Raw genomic sequence first — 20,869 nt, 5'->3', positions numbered from 1 at the left:
CTTGATTCGGGACAGCGGACAAGCTTCATGCTCCCAACTGACTAACTCTGTGCAAAACTGCCTCTTATTACAGACAACCAGGGAACCACACCCACATTTCATATCTGCAGCTTTATTTATCTTGGATTTCATACACACTATATGTACATGCTAAAAGTCGTTGATATGACAAATTGAATGGACCTCCCACCAGAGAACAACCCCGAAAAAAGGACAAAAATTCTACTCACAAATTTTGCTTTATTCAGAGGTTCTATACTGCTGTATATATACACTGGCTTTCTACTGAAGTGCTCATGCATGCATGGGGGTGACCCTGTACACATACAATCTCTGTACATACTATGTCATCGTTATTATTGTACACTACACATACACACATAAACGTTTCTATCCACCATAAGTTAATTTATGAAACAGTATACACACAATGAGCACCTATACCTGTACAGCAACACTCGTAATGTCGGAGTGGGTAACTGGCTCTAATGTGAGCCGTGCAGTAAGGGCGGAGTTTGATACAGACTCTGAAAAGGGGCGGGGTGCCAGTCGCCAGAATGACACACGGACCCAAGCAGCTGAGCTGTTGAACACTCCGTTAGACACCAACACCTGCAAATAAACAGTGAACATGCACATGCATATGCATGTACATAATTATTATACCCATTCAGCACACATCACTAGCCATGCATGAGAGAGACTATAATTATAGGTCATAATTATGTGGGAAATGATAAATTAATACTTACCTGTAACTCATGGTCACTGCCAGGTGGTATCCCTACGAAGCTCTCCACGATGATGATCTCATTCATGACAGCTGTCCCCTGACCAGTCTCCGAAAGAACAAAGTAGCTAACAGTATCTTCATTGCCTCTTATAGCCCCACGAGTCCAATTAAGCTCTACACTGGAAGTACCAAATACATTGGTACTGAGAATGGTGGGGGCGTCAGGAACTGTGTGTGTGCATGCATGTGTGTGTGTGTGTGTGTGTGTGTGATGTGTATGACGTCCTACCTCCTGAAAGAGTACGAGTGCTTTCACCCGTCAAAAAGATTCCGAGCTGATTGTCAGAGAAAAATCTTCGTTGGGTGAACAGGTTTGTAGCAATCAAACTTACAGAATACTCGGAAAAGGGCATGAGCCCTGTCAGTTCAAACTGTGTGCCGTAAGTTAATCCCTGTGTGTGTATATTGTGTATATTTAGGGGAGGACAAAAATTAAGTAGCTGGTCAACCCACATTAAGAAACAATGCTATAAGGTAAGGAAACCGGTAGGCCTATAGAGTAAGACTATACCTGTACTACCACTACTCGAATCTCAACACACCAATCAAACTATATCTGACACTGGTTTTAACCTCATCTGGAATGTGCCTGTCAAGTTTGGGACCCCCACCTAGAAAAGATTGTAAGCGCACTATAGCACTCAGAATGTGCGCAAAGCAGTGGGAGTGGAACTATACAATGACCTATTATATATACTAAGTTGATGTCTTCAACCTCCCAGTACTAGCAGCGAAAGGCGAAACTCAAGCACAATGTAAAACTTCAAGAATAATCGAATCTTCCCAGGGGACTTGCTCAAAGAGCGACATGCACAGATAGAGAGCACCTATACTGGTGCAACTATTTGCCAGACTGATGTCATCAACATTAATTCTAACTTCTTTTTACCATCAGAGAATCAGCTCTCAGAGCAAGTTCAAGCCACCGCAATCTCAAGTTTTAAACGCTTATATACTGTTGCAGACCACCACTTCAACAGAATAATCTTGTTGTACTGTGTATCATTATGGTTTAATGTTGTGTATATATATACGTGTATTATAATAATAATTAAATGGTCATAAATTGGCACCTCAGGGAAATATGGCTCATAAATTGGCACCTCAGGGAAATATGGCTCATAAATTGGCACCTCAAGCATATTCAAAGTTTTCAAGATGAATGAAATGTTTTGCATGAGAACATCATAAATTATAGAGTCGAGAAATATCGCCAAGGCAATCGGCCATTTTGGAATAGTCTGCATTCTTTATCAGCTGTTGTAATTGTAGTTGCTCTATAGACTAGTTCATTGAACATTTTGCCGTGTGCTTGCAGAAGGGTATACGAGGCAATTTCACTTGGTTACTTACGTGTTACTTCTGTCTTTGCAATTAAAACGGGGATGTTGAATAATAATTTTGCTTGCAGAAGGGTATGAGGCAATTTCACTTAGTTACTTACGTGTTTTGAATTTAGAACACAACCTCCTTACAATATGGACACTCTTCTTGTCATGCATATAATTATATTCAAACAGCCAATCAACAAACTGTCACATTGAAAGTGCATGTCCTTACCATATTAAGAAATAAAAATGGATTTATTTGAGGATTGGCAACGACAATAGTGTAGCTGAGAGGGGGGAAACTAAACACATCGCTACACTCGGGTGACAGTACTGGCTCCTCCCACTCCAGAGTCAACGTGGTGTTGGATTTGTCTACTACCATAGGGATCGGCCGGTTCATCATGACAGTCAATGGAGGAGACAGACACTCGCGTCCTGTGTGTATGCAAAATGCATACATCATAAGCGTGACTAGTACTAGTTTTAAGCTATAACCAGAAACTGCACTCATTGCTTGATATGTACATATTGTACACTAGATCCCCCCCCCCCCCTCACACACACTTACGCCCAAGTGGCTGTGCTCCGGGGCTGAGGGGGGTAAGTATAAAAGGGGCGCCTGTCGAAGACACAATAATGAGAGAGGTGGGGTCAGTCCTCAGTACCCCAAACACTCCCGACCCTCCACTCCAGTACAAGTGGCGATCATCAGCTGCAAGGGTCATAGGAGGTAGTCCTGGGGAGGGGGAGAAAGTGAATATTAAAAGCCAACACACAAGGCTAAAGAAGGATGCCTCTGAACAGACCAAGCTGAGCTATCATGGATGGAGACTATACATAGACTAGTTGTACAAATAAAAGCTAACTTTAAAATTACAATCTTGAGATTCACCTATGGTTGAGGGGTCATTGGCTCCCGCCAGTGTGACTGCATCCACCAATCGCATGCACTGTCTTGAGGTCGTATTGCAAGAGTGGATGTTTCCACTACTGGTAGCCACTAAAAGGTCCCTTGTGATAGGATCAAGGGTAAGAACGAGAGTGAGGTTGAGTGAAGAGAGGTCTGCAGACTGGCGTTTCCTCCGATGGGATGTGGTGCTGAGGTTAGTGGGCCTTGTAGAGTTGGACTGACGGAGATCTAGTGAGAACAGCTGTACAGAGGTGCGATCAGACTGGATCCAATACAGGAACCTGCATGCATGGATTGAAAAAATTTCTTGTTCACTATTGCGGCTCTCAATGAGCAGCTCAGTGTTGACTACGTACCCTGATGTAGGGTCCATGGTCAGTTGGAAGGTGGTATTTGATGGGAGCGTGTAGTCTAGGGAGGGAAACAACTGTGCGTTGCTATCTTTGTCCAGTACAGGTATGCTGTAGAGCTCCAGCTGATTGTTGGTTGTCTTTACAGCATAGTACACAACCCTAGCGACCCAGTCATACGCCAGAGACAACATCTTAACACTTGAGCCTATAAATTTGAGAATCTGCAAACAGAGAGGATCGAGGGATATTATCAAAGATTGACATCACAACTGCAAAAGAACAGCTATATATTAATGTGCAAAAACATATTTAAATGTTTAACCAACACACATCTCTCTCCCCAGATTGCAGTGATGACTTGAAGATAGTGTCCAAGCCACTACTGTAGTAATACGCCTCTCTGGCAATGGTGTCAGCCAGAATGTGAGTAAGCTCAGTCGCAAAGGGCGGAGTGACAAAATTCGTATTCATGCCAACCACCTGGGCCATCCCCGAGTCCAGGAGCAGTACTTGACGAGGATAGTCCGGACCTGACGAAGACATGCATGATGCACGGTTGAATGGGTAAAGCACAGGGAATATATTTAGTCAACGCACCATTGAGAGTGAAGTTGATAGGAAAAGAGGAGTTGCCAGACCCACTGGGGTGGTTAAACGCTGTGATCTGAACACACACAACACATAATTATTATACATACAGTAAGTTGTATCACGCACACCACTAACTAGAGAATCCACTTGTACATACACATGCATGGCTACTCAGGTTGGTTAAGGCCGTTTCATAAATATGGGCCATAAATGAGGGTGCATTGCAATCCATTCATTGTCATTGTCTAATGGTTTCAATATGTACCTTTATATTCGGGATTCATATTATATACGTAAAATGGATCAGGATGATAACATCGTTGCCATGGTTACTGCCTTGTTGCGTATGTTAACTTGCTATTTACTTAAACCAAAGAACGCTGCCTCCAATAATCACTTTCATGGTACAATCTTAGTATCAAAAGAAAGCTCTTACTACAGTGCAATAGAAACCAAGTGGATATTTAGGGCTGCTTTCACGTATTTTGTACAGTAGGCAAACAAATCATGAATTTTCACATTTTTTTAGCATTTTTTTCAATAAATTTGCTGTAATCAGAGCTAGAATGAGTTCATACCAAATATCCAGATTGTTTCTAGTATATCTCACTAAGAGCTTTCTTTTGATACCAATAATATAGCTTTCTAAAACTTGGTATTGGAGGCAGTGTATTCAAAACTATTGTTAAGGTAAGTTGTATTTGGTCACAGTTAACGCACATACCAAGATAGTAACCATGGTAATAATGTTATCAGATGAAAGGTATTCCTGTTTACAATACATTTGTGAAAAATAATGTGTAATTGACGAGATTTTTTACAAAAAATTGTAGTTTTTAATAGTACACGTTTTCTTCAATTTCAAGAAAAAAACAGCCTTAACCTACCTGAGTATAGCTACATCTTAAATTTTACGACACAGCTAGTAATGCCACACCTGGACATCATAGGTAGTGCCTTCCTGCAAGAATGACACTGCCAGAGTGTTACTATCTCGTATGGCAAGGACGTGGCTGGACAGATTGCCTGGGGGCTGATACACCTGGAGGAGGAATTTTGGTAAGAGAATTGAGTATAATTATATAGTCTCCCAGAGTATCTTACACGAGTGAGTATAGCTAGTTCTATGTATACAGTATCTCACCAAAGGAACAGGGCTCCCACCAACATTAAGGGTGACAGAGTAGACATCAAGTGGAGCCAGCTGGTGGAGTCCACAACACCAATCCAGTGAGACTGGTCTCCTCCGATAATGGGTGGTACACAAACACCCTCACATCACTCACCAATCCAGGGACTGCTGGAATAGTAAAAGTTCATTTTATTTCAATTACCAACTATGCTTTATAAGAATTAGGAGAACAGTACATAGTTTACCCACTAGTTCTGGCCAAAGTGATTCCCTGAGCAATAGGGGAGTATTCCCCCAGGCCAAATGCGTTGGAGGCAGCCACTGAGCAATTATAGGTAGTTTCAGGGGTAAGCTGGAATACATCTTGGTTTTTGAACATCGTAATTTGGAGAGCAATCCGTGTGCTGTGAGGGGAGTGGGGTATATGGCATGCTAGAGTAATTATTTCTCAGATCAACCATGCTATGAAGTGTACTTAGTGAGACGGCAAGATACCTTTCTTAAACGTTTCAAACTCACCTGTTATGGACGATTTTTCCGGTGTCGCTGACTACGCAAAGGATGTGCCACATGTCTACCATCTCCCCACCTCCCAGTTGCTGCCAGATCACCAAGATACTGTCGGGCCCGTTCACTTGAATAGCCACTCCCCCTGGAGGATCCGGAGGACCTGTGGGGACACAGAGCAGCATTATATAATTATGAAGACCCCCATAACGGCACACACACACACCCCTACCTTGTAGAGTGGTGGCACACAGGTTACAGTTGCCACAGTTGTCGACTGCCACCATCTGTCGACAAATGGTCACCGTGTACTGGGTGTTGGACATTAGGTTGCTTATTGTGTACAACAGGTCGGTAGTCTGTGGGGAGTATAGAGTGGGGGTGGTTATGCAATGCATGTGGGGGCAACTCGTTACAAAAGACTTACATTGTCATTTCCTATAAACACTCTCTCTTGAAACCATCGAACTAAATATACTGTGCTGGGTTGGTCAACTTCCCATTCTAATGTCAGGAATGTTTGTCCCTGTTCCACCACAGTCACATTCGAGTTCCATTCCTCACCAGCAGGGCATGTCTCCACACACTACACAGGGAAGGGAGCGAGACAACATCAGCTGGTACACAAACAAACAAGAAATAACTCATAATTATGGACAATTAGCCTTGATCCCGGGCTGCACTTCACTCAGGGAAGTGGGCCTGGTATCGACTGCTTGCGCATGCGCTAATATCCCCCTGGTATCTGGGGGCTTTGGATAACAACGTATAATTATGCTCAGTAAAATAATGACATCACAACGAACGAAAGTGGATTAAAGGAAGTAGATAGAAAGTTCGATTGAAGGTTTCTAGTCCATCGGATAACATTCTCTGAGAACACTAATCTAAAGCCCACACAGGAGAGGCTCTCATCTACCTCTTATGATGGTTGTATGGTCAGGATGTCTTGAGCTTGGTTTCGTACAGGCTATATGGCAAGTCTATGGAGCTTCCAACTGCTACTTGCATAGACAACCCGGCTACATGACCATCATGTAGATGAGAGCCTCTTCTGGCTTCACACTAGAGTGAGCCTTCTAGACAATAAGCCACAGCTTCACAGAACTCAGTCATGGAGATTATTATTATTCTTAGTAAACGAACTATAATTAAAAACGTCCGTAGTACATTACCCATATTATTCTCGGTAATTTGAAGCGCATGCGCACTATCACCCATGCAATAAGTACCAGGCCCTAGCTCTTTTCGACCTAGCGTTCAAAGAGAAAAGTCGAGCGGGGAACGAGGCTAGTAACCGTCTGCCGCATTCAAAACAGGAAGAAAGTCGTATAAGAATGAAAAATTATCCTGGCTACTGGAAAATCTACAAGCCGAGAGAGCTACAAAAGGGGTTGTAACTATAGGGGTTCAGGGTCTGATCTGGCTTCTCCTTCCTTGACTATGTAACTAAATATAGCCAGTTTTAAAACACTTTTGGCATTTTTGGCTAGGTGGGTACATTTTATATTTTCGTAGTGCTCTTCTTGAGTCTTTCCACATAATTATGGTTACGGTTGTAAAGGTAGCTAGGCGTTTCACTTTCATCAGCCACGATTCTTTGAAAACACTTCACTCCGTTCGTTACCCCAAAGGGTACTTGATGATACGTGTGAGCTAATACAATGCATCACCAGCTTGGAAGGCCGTGCAAGGTTTGCATTTTCCTTACCTAATGTTATGCACTGCGTAGATCGATGGTGCTAAAAACCACGATATTGGGCTATATAGAATAGACAGTGTCGTCAATTTGGGGTAAGGGAAAAGCATACAGAAGAGTGAAATAGTTTGCGAGTAGTCAATAACTATTCTCTTAATTCTTGTGGTTTTCATTGTGGGTAACCACAACTTGAGCCCTCCAGGGAGGTTTGTTGGATTTGATAATTCTTTCACCAAGTAGACGTTGCACTTTTAACTTTACTTTCGTGACTTGGTGGCGATTAGGTGGACATCAGCCGTTAGATTGGCAAAAAGATCAGGAGGTTCTACCTTCAATGTGGTGAGACCACAGACCTCAAGAGGTAGTTTTAGAAATTGAGACGGAATCAGAGATCCGCAAGGATAAACAGACGAAGACCAGGATAATATATATTACTATTAAACCCTGGGTTGACAACACAGGTTTCAGCTAAGAGTGTGGACTGGGCCATAGACATTCTTCAACAAACAGGATGCTTGCGGAGGTTAAGGGTGTCGGCAATTTAGGTCGAGAACAGACACAAATGCACACCCGGTTTACACGAGGCCTTTAATCTGAGTTGAAATTCAGATTAAATCTATCCGCGTTCGAGTAAACTGGGTTGTAATCCGGATTAGCCAATTAACCCAGGTGGTTCAGATTATGTCAGAAGCGATTTAGCTGTGAGTAAACAAAGGGCTAATTCTGAGGTGTTGTGCATGTTTGTTTGTGTTCCTAGATAGCTTCCTATCCGCCAATGTTTGCGCAAATGGAATTAGTGGTCGTTTTATTATGCTTACTACTCAGTGCACGTGACCTGGATTAGGTGCAGTGTGTGTGATGCATCTTCCTGTGTTGGCTGCCAAGCTGCCTCACCTACTGCCAACAACAATAATTAGCACATAGATTCATAGTAGTCATCAAACGAGGCTATAATTATGCACACACATGAACAGCTTTACCGTATTCCTCGTGCAGCTACGCCTTAGTATAATAATTGGGAATTTAGCCTAAGGCCTTAGATTAGTGAAGCCACAAACTATCACCAATAATAGACCCGGTAGAAATTAAATTCATTATAAAAACCCACTAACAGAGTCACACAACACCATAACAAGTCACTGCCTCACTACGTTTTGATAGATCACGTGGCCAATTTGAACTATGATCATGACTACTACAACATAAGATTAATTTGGTGTGGCCTTATAGCTCAATACAGTAAAACCTCGATTATCCAGACACCTTCGTTCCAGAGGCAGGCCGGATAACGGATAATCGAATAGATAAACCATACCTTGATCCACCCCCTTAATTGATAAACAGCAGTGCCGCATGGTTGTCTACGCACGCGCAGAAGATAAGCAGGCCTATCTCCATGGTAACAGCTGCAATGCGCATGCGCGCATTTAAGGGACACGCCCATTAAAAAAAAGAATATTTTCAAGCCGGATAATCGAGGTTCCGGATAATGGAGGGCCGGATAATCGAGGTTGTAGTATACAGTGGCTGCAACGTACGTCTTGGGAGACGGCTTCCTGGAGCGTTGCAAGTAGACATATTATGGCACCTATTAATAGCCTCATGTCATTAACAACCTGTGGACATTAAAGAGATAAGAATGAGGGGAGGCACTGAATGGCACAAACTCAACTACAGATGCTATAGCTATAATATAAATACAACTTAACACATGCAGCTAAAATATAATTGTTCCGGCTATAATTGGATCTACTTATAGAGTATATAGGCCTGAAATCGAGGCTCACCTGTGCAGCAAAAAAACACCAGCAACTGGCCAAACTTCTTGCTTTTCAAGTTTCCTAGTATTGAGGCCCACTATTAATGAAATTCATGTTTCTGGTTTGTCACTGAGGGAAGGGTATCAAAGTGACACCACTTCCTGTAAATCTCATTTCCTGTTAATTAAAACCAACCACACCAGATGCAATAAAACCACAAACATGACAAGCACACATAGCACACACCGTACCCTCGAGAAAATACTATTGGCAAGAGATCTGATGCACAGCAGTTTGAGCTATAGCTAGTAAGCGACGAGCAAGTTGAACTAGACAGAGTTTCAGGTAACAATAGAGATCACAGAAAGACACTGACAAAACATAACATGCATGCAGGGTATAGTGCACAGAGACGCGCAGGGCCTCTTTACAACAAAGAACTATAGTACAAAACAAAAGACTACTATAAGGGAGGCTCTGCTCCAGGAAACTCAACAGAGATAATTACTAATAAACATTCCTAACACAAACTATTGTAACTAAACAATGACCAGTAATTAAGTCTAAGTGTTAAAACTAATAAATACGCCCACCCTAGCTTTTCTGCAAGAAGTTTAAGATTATTAGGGAACTGGGCGTATAATCGCAAACACTAATTGAGCGCAAAGAAAAGTATAAATTATTATTTGCTGATGTATAGGTGAAATACAGCCTTAAATCGAGGTCACATGCATGTACAACTGATCTATAATAACCAGCAACTAGTATTCTATACGTTCTATTGCTAAGCATCATTGTAATAATTATAAACGCCAAACTGGAATTTTATAGGTTTTGTGTGCCACTGGAAAATCATAATAAATTGTTAGTGGCGTTGTAATTAGTACGCATTATGTTGTGTTTACAGTAGTTGAAGTTGTATGTGTTTACATGCAGTGCCACCACAATAATAATATTATGTTTAGGACTCCAAAAATGGTATAGTTGGTTCCTGTTCTGTCTATACAGTTCATTCAAAACAAGTTTAATTGAATTGTATCACTATGGCACGATGAAATAAGGTATCATTCATGCAACTTGTGTACATGCATGTAGTCCAGTAGGAGTCATCTTACATAATGTAAGTATCGCATCTGATCTGCATGAATATTGGCAAAATTGAAGGCTGTCGGCTTTACTTTTTGGCCCCTATTATAATTATTATTATAAGTTTGAAAATTAAACTATAGCTGTACAGTAACTGTATAACGTCCTTTTAAGCAACAATCATTGTTTTATAGCTTTATATGTCGAAAAAGCTTCCACCGAGGCATCACCACCCGTGGTGCTTTCATTGAGTCTGATAGAATGAGAGGTGAAAAGCCAAACTCCCCCCCCCCCCCCCATATAGTGATACCTTTTGTACATCCTCTTAAAATGAACAAACACTCAGCATGAAAGTCTTGATATGGATAGTTTATATATGGGTGCAAACTTAGTGTGTCTGCATGCTGTGCATGATACATAGTGAATGTTTTTGACCAAGGGCCAAGTTATGGAAGCAGCCAATCAGAGATACATTGTTATAGTGTGACTATAATTATTGCAATTTTGCAATCTGGTGTATGCTTTATATAATTATGTATATATAGCCTCAGGTTAATAAAATGAGGACCTTTGCATGGAATCCTTGTACTACTTAGACCTGTGTGGCAGATCACCATGCATGCAGCATTTGTTGTCAGGAGAAAAAGTTATAATAATTGCAATTTGTCACTACCAATTCACTTGACGGTTCGAACCGTCAGCTATATTATGCATGTGAATAACTCACATGCACGCCAATCAGTAAATGACATGTTTTGCAAGTAGATGTCTTACAAAATGCTATTCACATGAGACACACAGAGTGCAACAGTCAAAACCTTCAAACCAGTTTACATGCATGCCCATAATTATATAGACATTATAGCTAGGACTCACTGCTCAACTTGAATTTAAACTATTCCATGCAGCTCTATAAGTGTTTAATTATGGGACAAATATAATTATGCATGACACTCACAGTATAACCCAACCAGCAGCACGGCTCTGATGTAAACAACATGTGAACAGAACTTGTACCCAATTATATAATTACGCACAACCCAAAAATGAATAATGAAACAACAAAGTTGTGTACAAGACAATGTACCGCACTAAAGAATGGTCCTTTTAATGATGCCACAACTTTGTCATAGTTTACTGTATGCATATCATAGAACCAGCTACGTTAAAAGTCCATGGCATATACCAGTGAACCAGAAAAAGACTAAATGTAAATGAAGCCATAATTGACCACATAACTCCTGGGGCCATTCTCAACGCAAATAGAATTCAGTGCATGCATGTGTTGGGGGACGATAAGAATGACAAAAATAATGATTACAGCCCATGCACCTTTTTGTATATACCTACAGTTGTTTTACCTTCACCAAAAGACTGTCTTCCATGGTGTCGATGATCGAGGCTAGAGGCTAAGCCTCATCCTCCAAAATAATTTCTTGAACTCAATATCCACAATACTGTAGTTAGTAGATCTACAGCTCCCATGCATTCCGTGATCTCTGCATGCCTGTGATGAGTTGACCACTCAGTGTACGTCTGACACTTTATAGCCGTCCTTCGTTTTCATATCTTAATAGCAAGGATTCTGGAATGAAAGAATGTGAAAGTTAATAATCATCTAGAACAAGACATAGTCTAGTCAACACCAGATTTGCCAAACCTTAGTATTTAATACTCTCACACTGCACTTTCCAGTTATAATCATCCACTCAGATCACTTCTATCATTATAAAGTTCAGCTATCTCCTGGTGATGCTTACTCACAAGCCTATCTATAGACGCCATGTTTTCATTCATGGGCATGTGCAAGAATTAACCTCGTGGCTCTGCTGTGGCTGTGGTTTGATAGAGAATTTGTACATCCCAGGACAGCATAGCGCATAGAGACACTAGATCTATCACTATGGATGATACATCACAAGCAAAGCAAAGACATATGTGGACACTTGGCTAGGAATTCAAAAAAGGTAACAGCTGCAAGGCTTGTTTTTGAAGTCTGTTGTACTATACAATACATTGCCTTACTCGAGTCCATTGTGATGCATGCATGTCAGTCTATGTAGCACTACCATACCATGATGTAATTCAGTACAGCGCCCAAAAAAATAATTCACTTGAGTGGCAAAATTTGCGTTTAGCCCAGCTGGTGCCTAGCGCCTACCATAATATAAGCTCTTTTTAGGCGACCCTCTAAAGATGCGGCATAAAGTGGTAAATAGAGGTAAAATGAGCAAACAGATCACAGAATTATTCCTTCCACATTTTGGGCAGCCCCCAAGCCAAAACAAACTGTGCAACCTACGTACATATAGGCCTGTTGGAAGACCAAGAGCTGCATGCACAGTCCATTTTCAAAACTGTTTTTTACCTCCAATTAGAAGGCGCCCCTCTAAAGATGCGCCATCCAGCCTCGAAACTAATTTATCAACCTCCTAATAGAGCCACCTTTACCAACCTAATTATTTTAATGTGGCGCCTTAAAAATGGTAAATTATGGTGCCGCTTACTTTCTACAGCTGGAAAAAATGGGCGTTGTCTAGCTTGCTAGCTGCACCGTTGAGAGCTGAGACTCGTGAACAACATTCATTACCCGAGGCGCGTGTGGGCGGTATAGTAGTCCGTTGGTTAGTTTATTTGTGTGTGACATGTGAGTCTATTCACCTGGATGCCTCCACACGACAAATTATTAGTTTTAATATTGGCAGATTTCAATGTTAAAGCTTCGTTGTTGTATAAAAGCTAAGAATCCTAAACTTGCACGTTGAACTAGAGCTACACGTCGTCAAGGCAGTAATTGCACGTCGTTAATGACGTTAATTACTGATATGCGATTGATTAATCCACTCTACGAATCACAGTGAATAATAGGACAACATGCGATTAAGTACCTAATCAATAATTATAGTGGCCCCCATTACCGGCTTGGGTCACTTTGTTGGTCCATGTGCCAGTGAGGGTTGATAATTAATTAATCCAGAACGTCTCGTTATAATTTCTATCTGGCTAAACCCTAAGGTGGAAAATGTTTGCTATTATTATTTTTAATCATGTACCACAAAGTAAGTATGCATGCTACTCCTTAATACACCCCATATCATTTCAAATGCAAAAGTAGAACTCTTTAAGTTTGTTTCCAAACCAAAAGTATATTTCCAACCTATTTACGTATTTACAGTGCATTTACCTTTAACCACTCCCTCCACACGCCCACACATGTGCAGGATGGGGAGCACTGGTTGAAGGATGAGCCAGTGGATAACTATATGAGGTGAGTTTGTACTACTGGAGAGGAAGTATAATGTGGCAAGATAGTCTGTGCTAAGTAAGTGACAGTGTGCATGTTAGTCGAATGGGAGTGCACAGTTTATGGTAAAGCTAATGTTAGCAAACAGTTATGCATGTATGTGAAGGGAGTGTCAATGTGTTCAGAGCCCTAATACTATTAGTTATACTAACTCTCAACTTCTTTATCCTGGTAACATCCAATACCATCAATATACATCAATGCATGGGCATGCACGTCGGAGGCATATATATACGTATAGTGTGTTTGTGTGTGGTCAGTGCATTATTGTTGGAAATGTTCTATGGTTGCAATACAGATACAAGTAATAGCTTTGCTTTTAGTTTATTTGATTCGTGGATTTGAAACAAAAAGCTTCTGTCTAGAGTTATGGCTTATATATTTGTGGCTAGTTCGTGTTTAGCAAACAATTTTGCATTATTGTTGGAAATGTTCTATGGTTGCAATACAGATACAAGTAATAGCTTTGCTTTTAGTTTATTTGATTCGTGGATTTGAAACAAAAAGCTTCTGTCTAGAGTTATGGCTTATATATTTGTGGCTAGTTCGTGTTTAGCAAACAATTTTGCATTATTGTTGGAAATGTTCTATGGTTGCAATACAGATACAAGTAATAGCTTTGCTTTTAGTTTATTTGATTCGTGGATTTGAACCAAAAAGCTTCTGTCTAGAGTTATGGCTTATATATTTGTGGCTAGTTCGTATTTAGCAAACAATTTTGCATTATTGTTGGAAATGTTCTATGGTTGCAATACAGATACAAGTAATAGCTTTGCTTTTGATTTGTGGATTTGAAACAAAAAGCTTCTGTCTAGAGTTATGGCTTATATATTTGTGGCTAGTTCGTGTTTAGCAAACAATTTTGATTATACTAACTTCACTTTCATGTATAAAAATTAGTAATTTGCTCTCTGTACCATTAGCACTAACTATTGGTGGCTGCAACCCTAACCCTAACCCTAACCCTTATTAATAGTCAATCCCCACTCTTTTGCACCGTTCCCTGCATACAAGCAAAAAGTGTTGTATTAATTTGTTCGGATCCATGTATACCGATAGATCAGCACCCACGATACTTTCATTTTTATAGCGCCAACGAGTAGTCTATTCTGAATGTATATTTTATACTCATGAGTAGGGTTAATAATGTCCTTCATCCTGTACAGATACAGTCAGCTAAGTTTGAGAATAAAGTGAAGAGTCTCAAGATCGCTAAGAAAGTGCGCGAGTGTGTGTTGACTGTTTAGGATAATTATTATTAATTTTATGCTCGCCCATAATTACGTTTCAACTTAGTGAAGTTTTACACCTCAGATAAATTATTTGTCTCTGTATTGAATTGTGCATGCACACAACCTACGTACCCATGCATATATTTCGTATCAGTAGAGCACGTACAAATATTAAAACAACAAATTTTTCTGGCACAATAATTATAGATGTAACGTCACTATCCTGAGCTGTACGAATACAGTAGACTCTCACTCTCTACAGTACGGCCATTTAGTATGGCACAGATTGTTAGCCAGATGTTTACTACACAAAACTTGCTGCGGCCACTCGCTATTCCATAAACCGGTTGGTTGTGTGGCTTTCCCAAAGTAGGTTTTTTACGGCCGGGTATGATGTTTTGGGTGTGGTGTGGCAGACAAAATTGGATATGGAAAGTAATGATTCATTATCCTTGAAACAGAGCCGCAAAATTAGTCACTAGATTCGAGGTAGGGTCATTTTTAGCTGCAGCTATTTCTGAAATGCAGTCACCTCGCTATTTCAGCCAAGCTGTAAATACTGTCCCAAGGGTGGCCGGATTAACGAGAGTCTACTGTATTTAGTAAATAGATAGTTTGTACAAAACTACGGTACATGACCATGCAAGAATTACATGTACATTTACTTAAGCAATTAATTTTGGGTGTGATTAATCAACGCTGAGTTCCATCCCAATAAAGGAAAGTGCTTGTGTGTCTATAATTCTTCACAATTTCTCCATTTCAATCGCCTATATGCAGTGAAGTTGTATTGCATTGCAAAAAACGATATAGCGGGTTATTTTCGTATTGAAGAGCATCATACGGAAATTAAAACTACAAAATTAGTCTACGGCAATTAATTCAACGTTGCTATCCTAAGCTGTACAAAATTAGTCAAAATTAATATTAGAGTCCCTGCGTAATTATCATAATTTTATATCAGACTAAAAAACATTTTGCAAGGTGTAACATTGTTAGGACAAGAAATTTAGCAACAGCTAATCCCTTAATATTCCTTCATTATTTTCTCATTTTTGGGTGAAATGTTGAGCGAGACTTTGCGATCTAACCTAAGCGTTCTTGCTTGCGTTCTGGCTATATAGGCCTTTCCAAATTAATTTTTTCTCTCAAATTGTCTATACCCGATTGTTTTCTTATGAGCCGGTGTGACTCGTGCATGTAAGGGTACATCATACATGTACAACTCAATTTACAAGTCATTATCGTACTGTACCGCAAATTATAATAATAGTCATTAGATGAATAAATATTTTAGCCACTGCTATTTTCTGAAATGCAGCCACTTCGCTCGCTAAACTGCACTGACCATGATTTAACGAGAGCATAAAATAAATATCGCATAACGTTCTTGCCATAATAATATTATTTCACGCTTGCATATAATATTTCTAGCATTTAATAATTATATACGTGTTATGTAGTAGCTAGGTTTACTGCTACACTATTGCTGTGCACACGGCTATCTTTATTGTCTTGGTTAAAAGATCATATATTATCGAGACTCAGGTGATTACAAAACATTGCATAATAAGTTGAACAATACAGCCGGCTGCGCAGAGCGCAATACCCAACCGGATATGACTACAAAAATCAATAAGGTAAATACCAGGTTAGGAATAAGTCCAAAACATTACAATACGGTAATACAAATCCCCCAAAATGTGGCTAAAAGCGGCACACCTCTAATAACATGCAGTGCTAATACCACCCAAATACAGTATAAGTATTGTTCAAACCAACATAATTGGTCAAGCATAATATACTTCTATATCACTCAAAGCTGCAAAGCTATAACTACTAGAATTATGGTGAGTTATAATAATTATTAAACTACCATGCATGCATCGTATGCTACTATGTAGAATGGCTCTGCTAATTATAATTATATATAGCTCGACTTTCCTGCAGCCTGCATGGAATCAAGAATAGATCCATTTTTTCTCTACTAGACTATTCGTGATATCTCCGTCTTGGTCTGCCGAAAATGCCGCATTGAATGGCAATACAAACTCAACTACAACACAGCTATAGAATTGTTCTGCATGGCAATAATTATTATTTACTGTCAATGGGGGGGGGGTCGATAATTATTTATAGTCTCATCGTCGTCATCGATACACCTTTAAAGCATGGATCGATTTATGTATATATATATATAATTATGTGTTGGTACAATAAAATAATAAATGTAAGCAAGCTATAGGGTTTAAATATCACACAACTGATTTATAAATCTGAGCATTGATTTATGAACCAGTCAAAAATTCCGAGAATGTCTCATGTTTTGTTGCTATCACATTTTTCTGAACAAAAAAGTATGTTGCAATCTGCACAAAATTTGCTAGAATTGGCTTGGGGACTGGGGAGATACCAAAAACTTGGAAATGAGCTAGAGAGCCCAATCTGTTATAACGTTTGAATATGTGCATTTTTTCGAAATTTGCGAGTGTTCTGGAAAAGCACCAAAAAATGTGGATTGCAATTTTTCACATTGCTCCATGGTGGGATGAGGTTTACTTCTCCAATTATTTGTGGGTAATAATACAGTTTTAGTGAAACCTAATCTCAACACTTTTTGGTGTTTCCCCATGCATCCAATTCTAGCCATTTTTTCACATTGCAATAATTATCAGTTACCTAAAAAAAACCATCATGTGATAAAATACTTGATATTCTCATATCTATAATTATGATCCCAGTTTTTTACTGATTTAAAATCCATCCCATGATTATGATTATTAACACCTATAATTTCAAGCTTAGAGATAATTATATCATTGATATAGAGGATTTCAAGTTGGTTGGCAGAAGTTAAAAGTTAAAGTGCAGTCAACCATGACCACTAATTGGATTAGTGAAGTAAAACATACACAGTGTGAGATGGCTGCACTTCAACTTTTAACTTCGACCAACCAACCTAGCTGAAATCTCTGTAAACGTCATGCAGATTAATTGAGACAAAATTAATGGCAGTGCACCCTACAGCTACAACTGTTAAGTGTTTTTGAGCATTAAAACTTGTGGTTTGTGGTCAACCTGGACTGCGCATTCATGCATGTGGTCAGTGGCTACCAGCATGCGGTTATTTATGGGATAGATTTACATGTAGAGTTACAGGACCCATTAGTGCACTGAAATTACCTCCTCTGCTCTGGGATCTGGGCCAGGTGACTGATTCTACAACTTTGAGAACCATGGAAGGTAAAAAGACAATCATCTTTTTGCTGTCGTTTGTGACTTGTTCGCTGGCTATTCCACGGGAGGAGTTTTATTCCTTTGGGCAAAATTCAGGGGATACGACTGTGCCCTCAAACGATGATGGATCATCTAAACAGATCACTCTACAGTTTGGCTCATTCTCTTACTTTGAAAAGCAGTATACTAACCTGTTTGTAAGTTATTTGTGTTACCAACAGCAACACCATAATGCTAACCTTTTTATACAACTATAATGTATAAGTATGCAAGCTTAGTGTTAACCGTATATAGTTAATGCCAGCTCATGCAGACTGAACTAGGTGTACAAAGAAGCGCTTGTAGAATATAATTGTGGCGCTTATAAAAAGGTGTGTTTTTGATGCCATAGCAGTCAGTTTTACTTACAAAAGTATTTATAATATAATTATATAGTTATATATAATAACTATATAATATAATTATATAGTTATGGGAAGATTTTGGCTTCCCATCGTCGTCCTACCAAACTCAATGAAAGCACCGCGTACAATTGGTGCTTTCATTGAGTTTGGTAGGATGACGATGGAAAGCCAAAATCCTCCCATATAGTTTATAGTGACACCTTTTATACTCCCTCTCAAAATCAAACACATGCACACTCAGTCAGCTGACTGAATATACCTCCAGGCATAAATTATAGGATGTATTTGTAATGTAAAAGTTGGTAATTTAAACTATAGCGGTTATAGTTATAGCGGATATATTATTCGCGGTGTTTGCTGATTTAGCATGCACTGCAAACATTTTATATCCACGAATAATAATACTCATATCGCATACATGCATGCGCCAAAAGGCTGATAATTACGAAAATTTAATCCGTGAAAATTTATTCCCTCGACATATACCTGTTGTACAGTACTATATGCGCCTTGAGTAAATTACATTCTGGTTTGATTGTGTAAAATAATCATTAACTATACGCAAACACTTTCGCCGTCAAATAATTAAGTGTCATTTGCTTGTTCATTGAAAATATGTGTGTGGTCTATCTCATACCATTCTGTGTATTTTTTACTATCTGCATGCACTCCAATATACCTATAATTATACTGATAGCAAATCGGGTCCCTCACAACTATTAATGCTCCAAGTTGAGTTATCTTGTTATTCTTCATAATTTATATGTTATTCTTAGTCTTATCAAGTTAAGTTATCTTGAGTAAATTACATTCTGGTTTGATTGTGTAAAATAATTATTGACTATACGCAGACACTTTCGCCGTCAAATAATTAAGTGTCATTTGCTTATTCATTGAAAATATGTGTGTGGTCCATCTCATACCATTCTGTGTATTTTTTACTATCTGCATGCACTCCAATATACCTATAATTATATTGATAGCAAATCGGGTCCCTCACAACTATTAATGCTCTATACATATTTTGCTACTTCAGGTGAACACAAATGGAGTTATCTCCTTTGATGCATCTGCAGTCTCAACTGTCATTCCTCAATCATTTCCGTTGTCCGGATTGTTTTTGATTGCCCCGTATTGGGCTGACGTGGATACAAATGGAACAGGTACTGTGTACTACAGGGAGACGCAAGATAACGATGTTCTAAGACGAGCTAGAAACGATGTAATGACGTCTTTTTCGAGAAGATTCCTTCCAATTTTTGTTTTCATTGCCACTTGGGATAGAGTTGGACACACTGGCCGGGTAGGTATATTGAAAAAAAGCGTGTTCTATATAACAATAGTTGTTCTTAAACATAGATTGCAAGCGTGTATAGCATTGCGATTCATCTTTGACGACACAGAAATTAATAGAGCACTTAAAAAAAGTCTAACCTCGATATCTAGATTGCTTTCAGATGAAGTTGCTGGCTAGATCTAGTAGCGTGTCTAGCACGGAGCTCATCAGTGGGGTTGAGCACCCCCCTGGCCTGACATGCAGACAACTATTAAACTAATTTAGCTATCAGCACTAGCGCAGCTCTGTTTATAAACTATACACTTGCAACACTGCATGGTTTGTTATTACTAAGTCGTGATCTCGCCCATTTCTATAGCATGCGCAATCAGCAATCAGCAATAATGCTTGGGTTTTTCTATGCGTAAAGATTCCAATTCCAAACAAATAACAGTTCCGAAGAAATAAAACCCCGGACAATGCATGGATATTTTCTGATCACCGACGCATGACCTCTTAGGTTTGACTCACGAATATCATTACTGTTCGTAATAATTATGTATTTTAGTGTTCATTATATCACTTATGAGATGGGCATGACTGTGACATGCCCGTAAATGCACGCAGATGCAGCAGTTCAGTTATTGTACAGCTCCTTCCTTTACAGCATGCGTGCAGGTCTCATTCTCGGACATTACCATGCAATTAGACTTACCAAGCATTTGAAACACAGCACCTTTAGCTTATATGATTGGTTAAAATTTACTATACAGTGCCTGTAACCTAGAGAGTAGAATACCACAAATTTGTGAGTAGTTGTACTTAAGTGTATGGTTTGTCTCCTCCTCGCTTGTTTTGATACTCTTTGGTGCTTGCCCGCGGCCAATCCTATAGAAATTTTCAAGTGGTTTCCAATTTCCTAGTAATTTTCATAGCAATTTTCACAGTGCAAAATGCCGTTTTTTTTTACTTTTCACCCTTCTCCGACACAGATTGCAACATTTCAGTGTGTGCTTATGACAGATGGAACTTCCTCTTTTGTCAAGTTCTTATACGCTGATGGTGAGATGCAATGGACCAAAGAAGATGCCTCAGGGAGCACCAATGGATTTGGGGGAACCCCTGCACAAGTTGGATTCAATGCTGGTGATGGGAAGAGGTTCTATATAGTGTGCCAGGCTCACTGACCAACAGAATCATGAATATTGATTCCACTACCAATGTGAATATACCGGGCGTATGGACATTTCAAGT

General features: G+C 39.5%; 1 protein-coding gene and 1 long non-coding RNA gene across 3 annotated transcripts; one reads left to right on the top strand and one right to left on the bottom strand.

Annotated features, from left to right (window-relative positions):
• Positions 1-3,979: 3,979 nt before the first annotated feature.
• LOC135344649 (uncharacterized) lies at positions 3,980-9,214 on the bottom strand. 2 transcript variants are annotated; one of them, XM_064541900.1, is made up of 9 exons: positions 9,104-9,214; positions 8,855-8,932; positions 6,045-6,203; positions 5,850-5,976; positions 5,630-5,780; positions 5,360-5,514; positions 5,123-5,278; positions 4,916-5,020; positions 3,980-4,051 (listed from the first exon to the last, which is right to left on the bottom strand). In XM_064541900.1, exons 2-7 carry the CDS (start codon positions 8,918-8,920, stop codon positions 5,169-5,171), a joined length of 768 nt encoding a protein of 255 aa, XP_064397970.1. In that variant the 5' UTR covers positions 8,921-8,932; positions 9,104-9,214; the 3' UTR covers positions 3,980-4,051; positions 4,916-5,020; positions 5,123-5,168. The 2 variants fall into 2 exon arrangements, with proteins under 2 accessions (XP_064397970.1, XP_064397977.1); XM_064541907.1 differs by having other exon boundaries at positions 5,123-5,275.
• Positions 9,215-11,980: 2,766 nt separating this feature from the next.
• Positions 11,981-14,798, top strand: LOC135344854 (uncharacterized). Its single transcript, XR_010397561.1, has 3 exons — positions 11,981-12,129; positions 13,384-13,430; positions 14,633-14,798. It is a non-coding gene; the product is annotated as an uncharacterized LOC135344854 (long non-coding RNA).
• The last annotated feature ends 6,071 nt before the right edge of the window (positions 14,799-20,869 follow it).

Source organism: Halichondria panicea, chromosome 1 (genome assembly GCF_963675165.1).
Source record: "Halichondria panicea chromosome 1, odHalPani1.1, whole genome shotgun sequence".
Taxonomy (NCBI): domain Eukaryota; kingdom Metazoa; phylum Porifera; class Demospongiae; order Suberitida; family Halichondriidae; genus Halichondria; species Halichondria panicea.
This window is presented reverse-complemented; position numbering and strand designations above follow the sequence as displayed.

Excerpts from the sequence above, each read along its gene's own strand:
- LOC135344649 (XM_064541900.1), bottom strand. The coding sequence starts at position 8,920 with ATGAGGCTATTAATAGGTGCCATAATATGTCTACTTGCAACGCTCCAG. Across the intron at positions 6,204-8,854 it reads AGGAAGCCGTCTCCCAAGAC|TGTGTGGAGACATGCCCTGC; the intron begins GTACGTTGCAGC and ends TTCCCTGTGTAG. Across the intron at positions 5,977-6,044 it reads TGTTTATAGGAAATGACAAT|ACTACCGACCTGTTGTACAC; the intron begins GTAAGTCTTTTG and ends TACTCCCCACAG.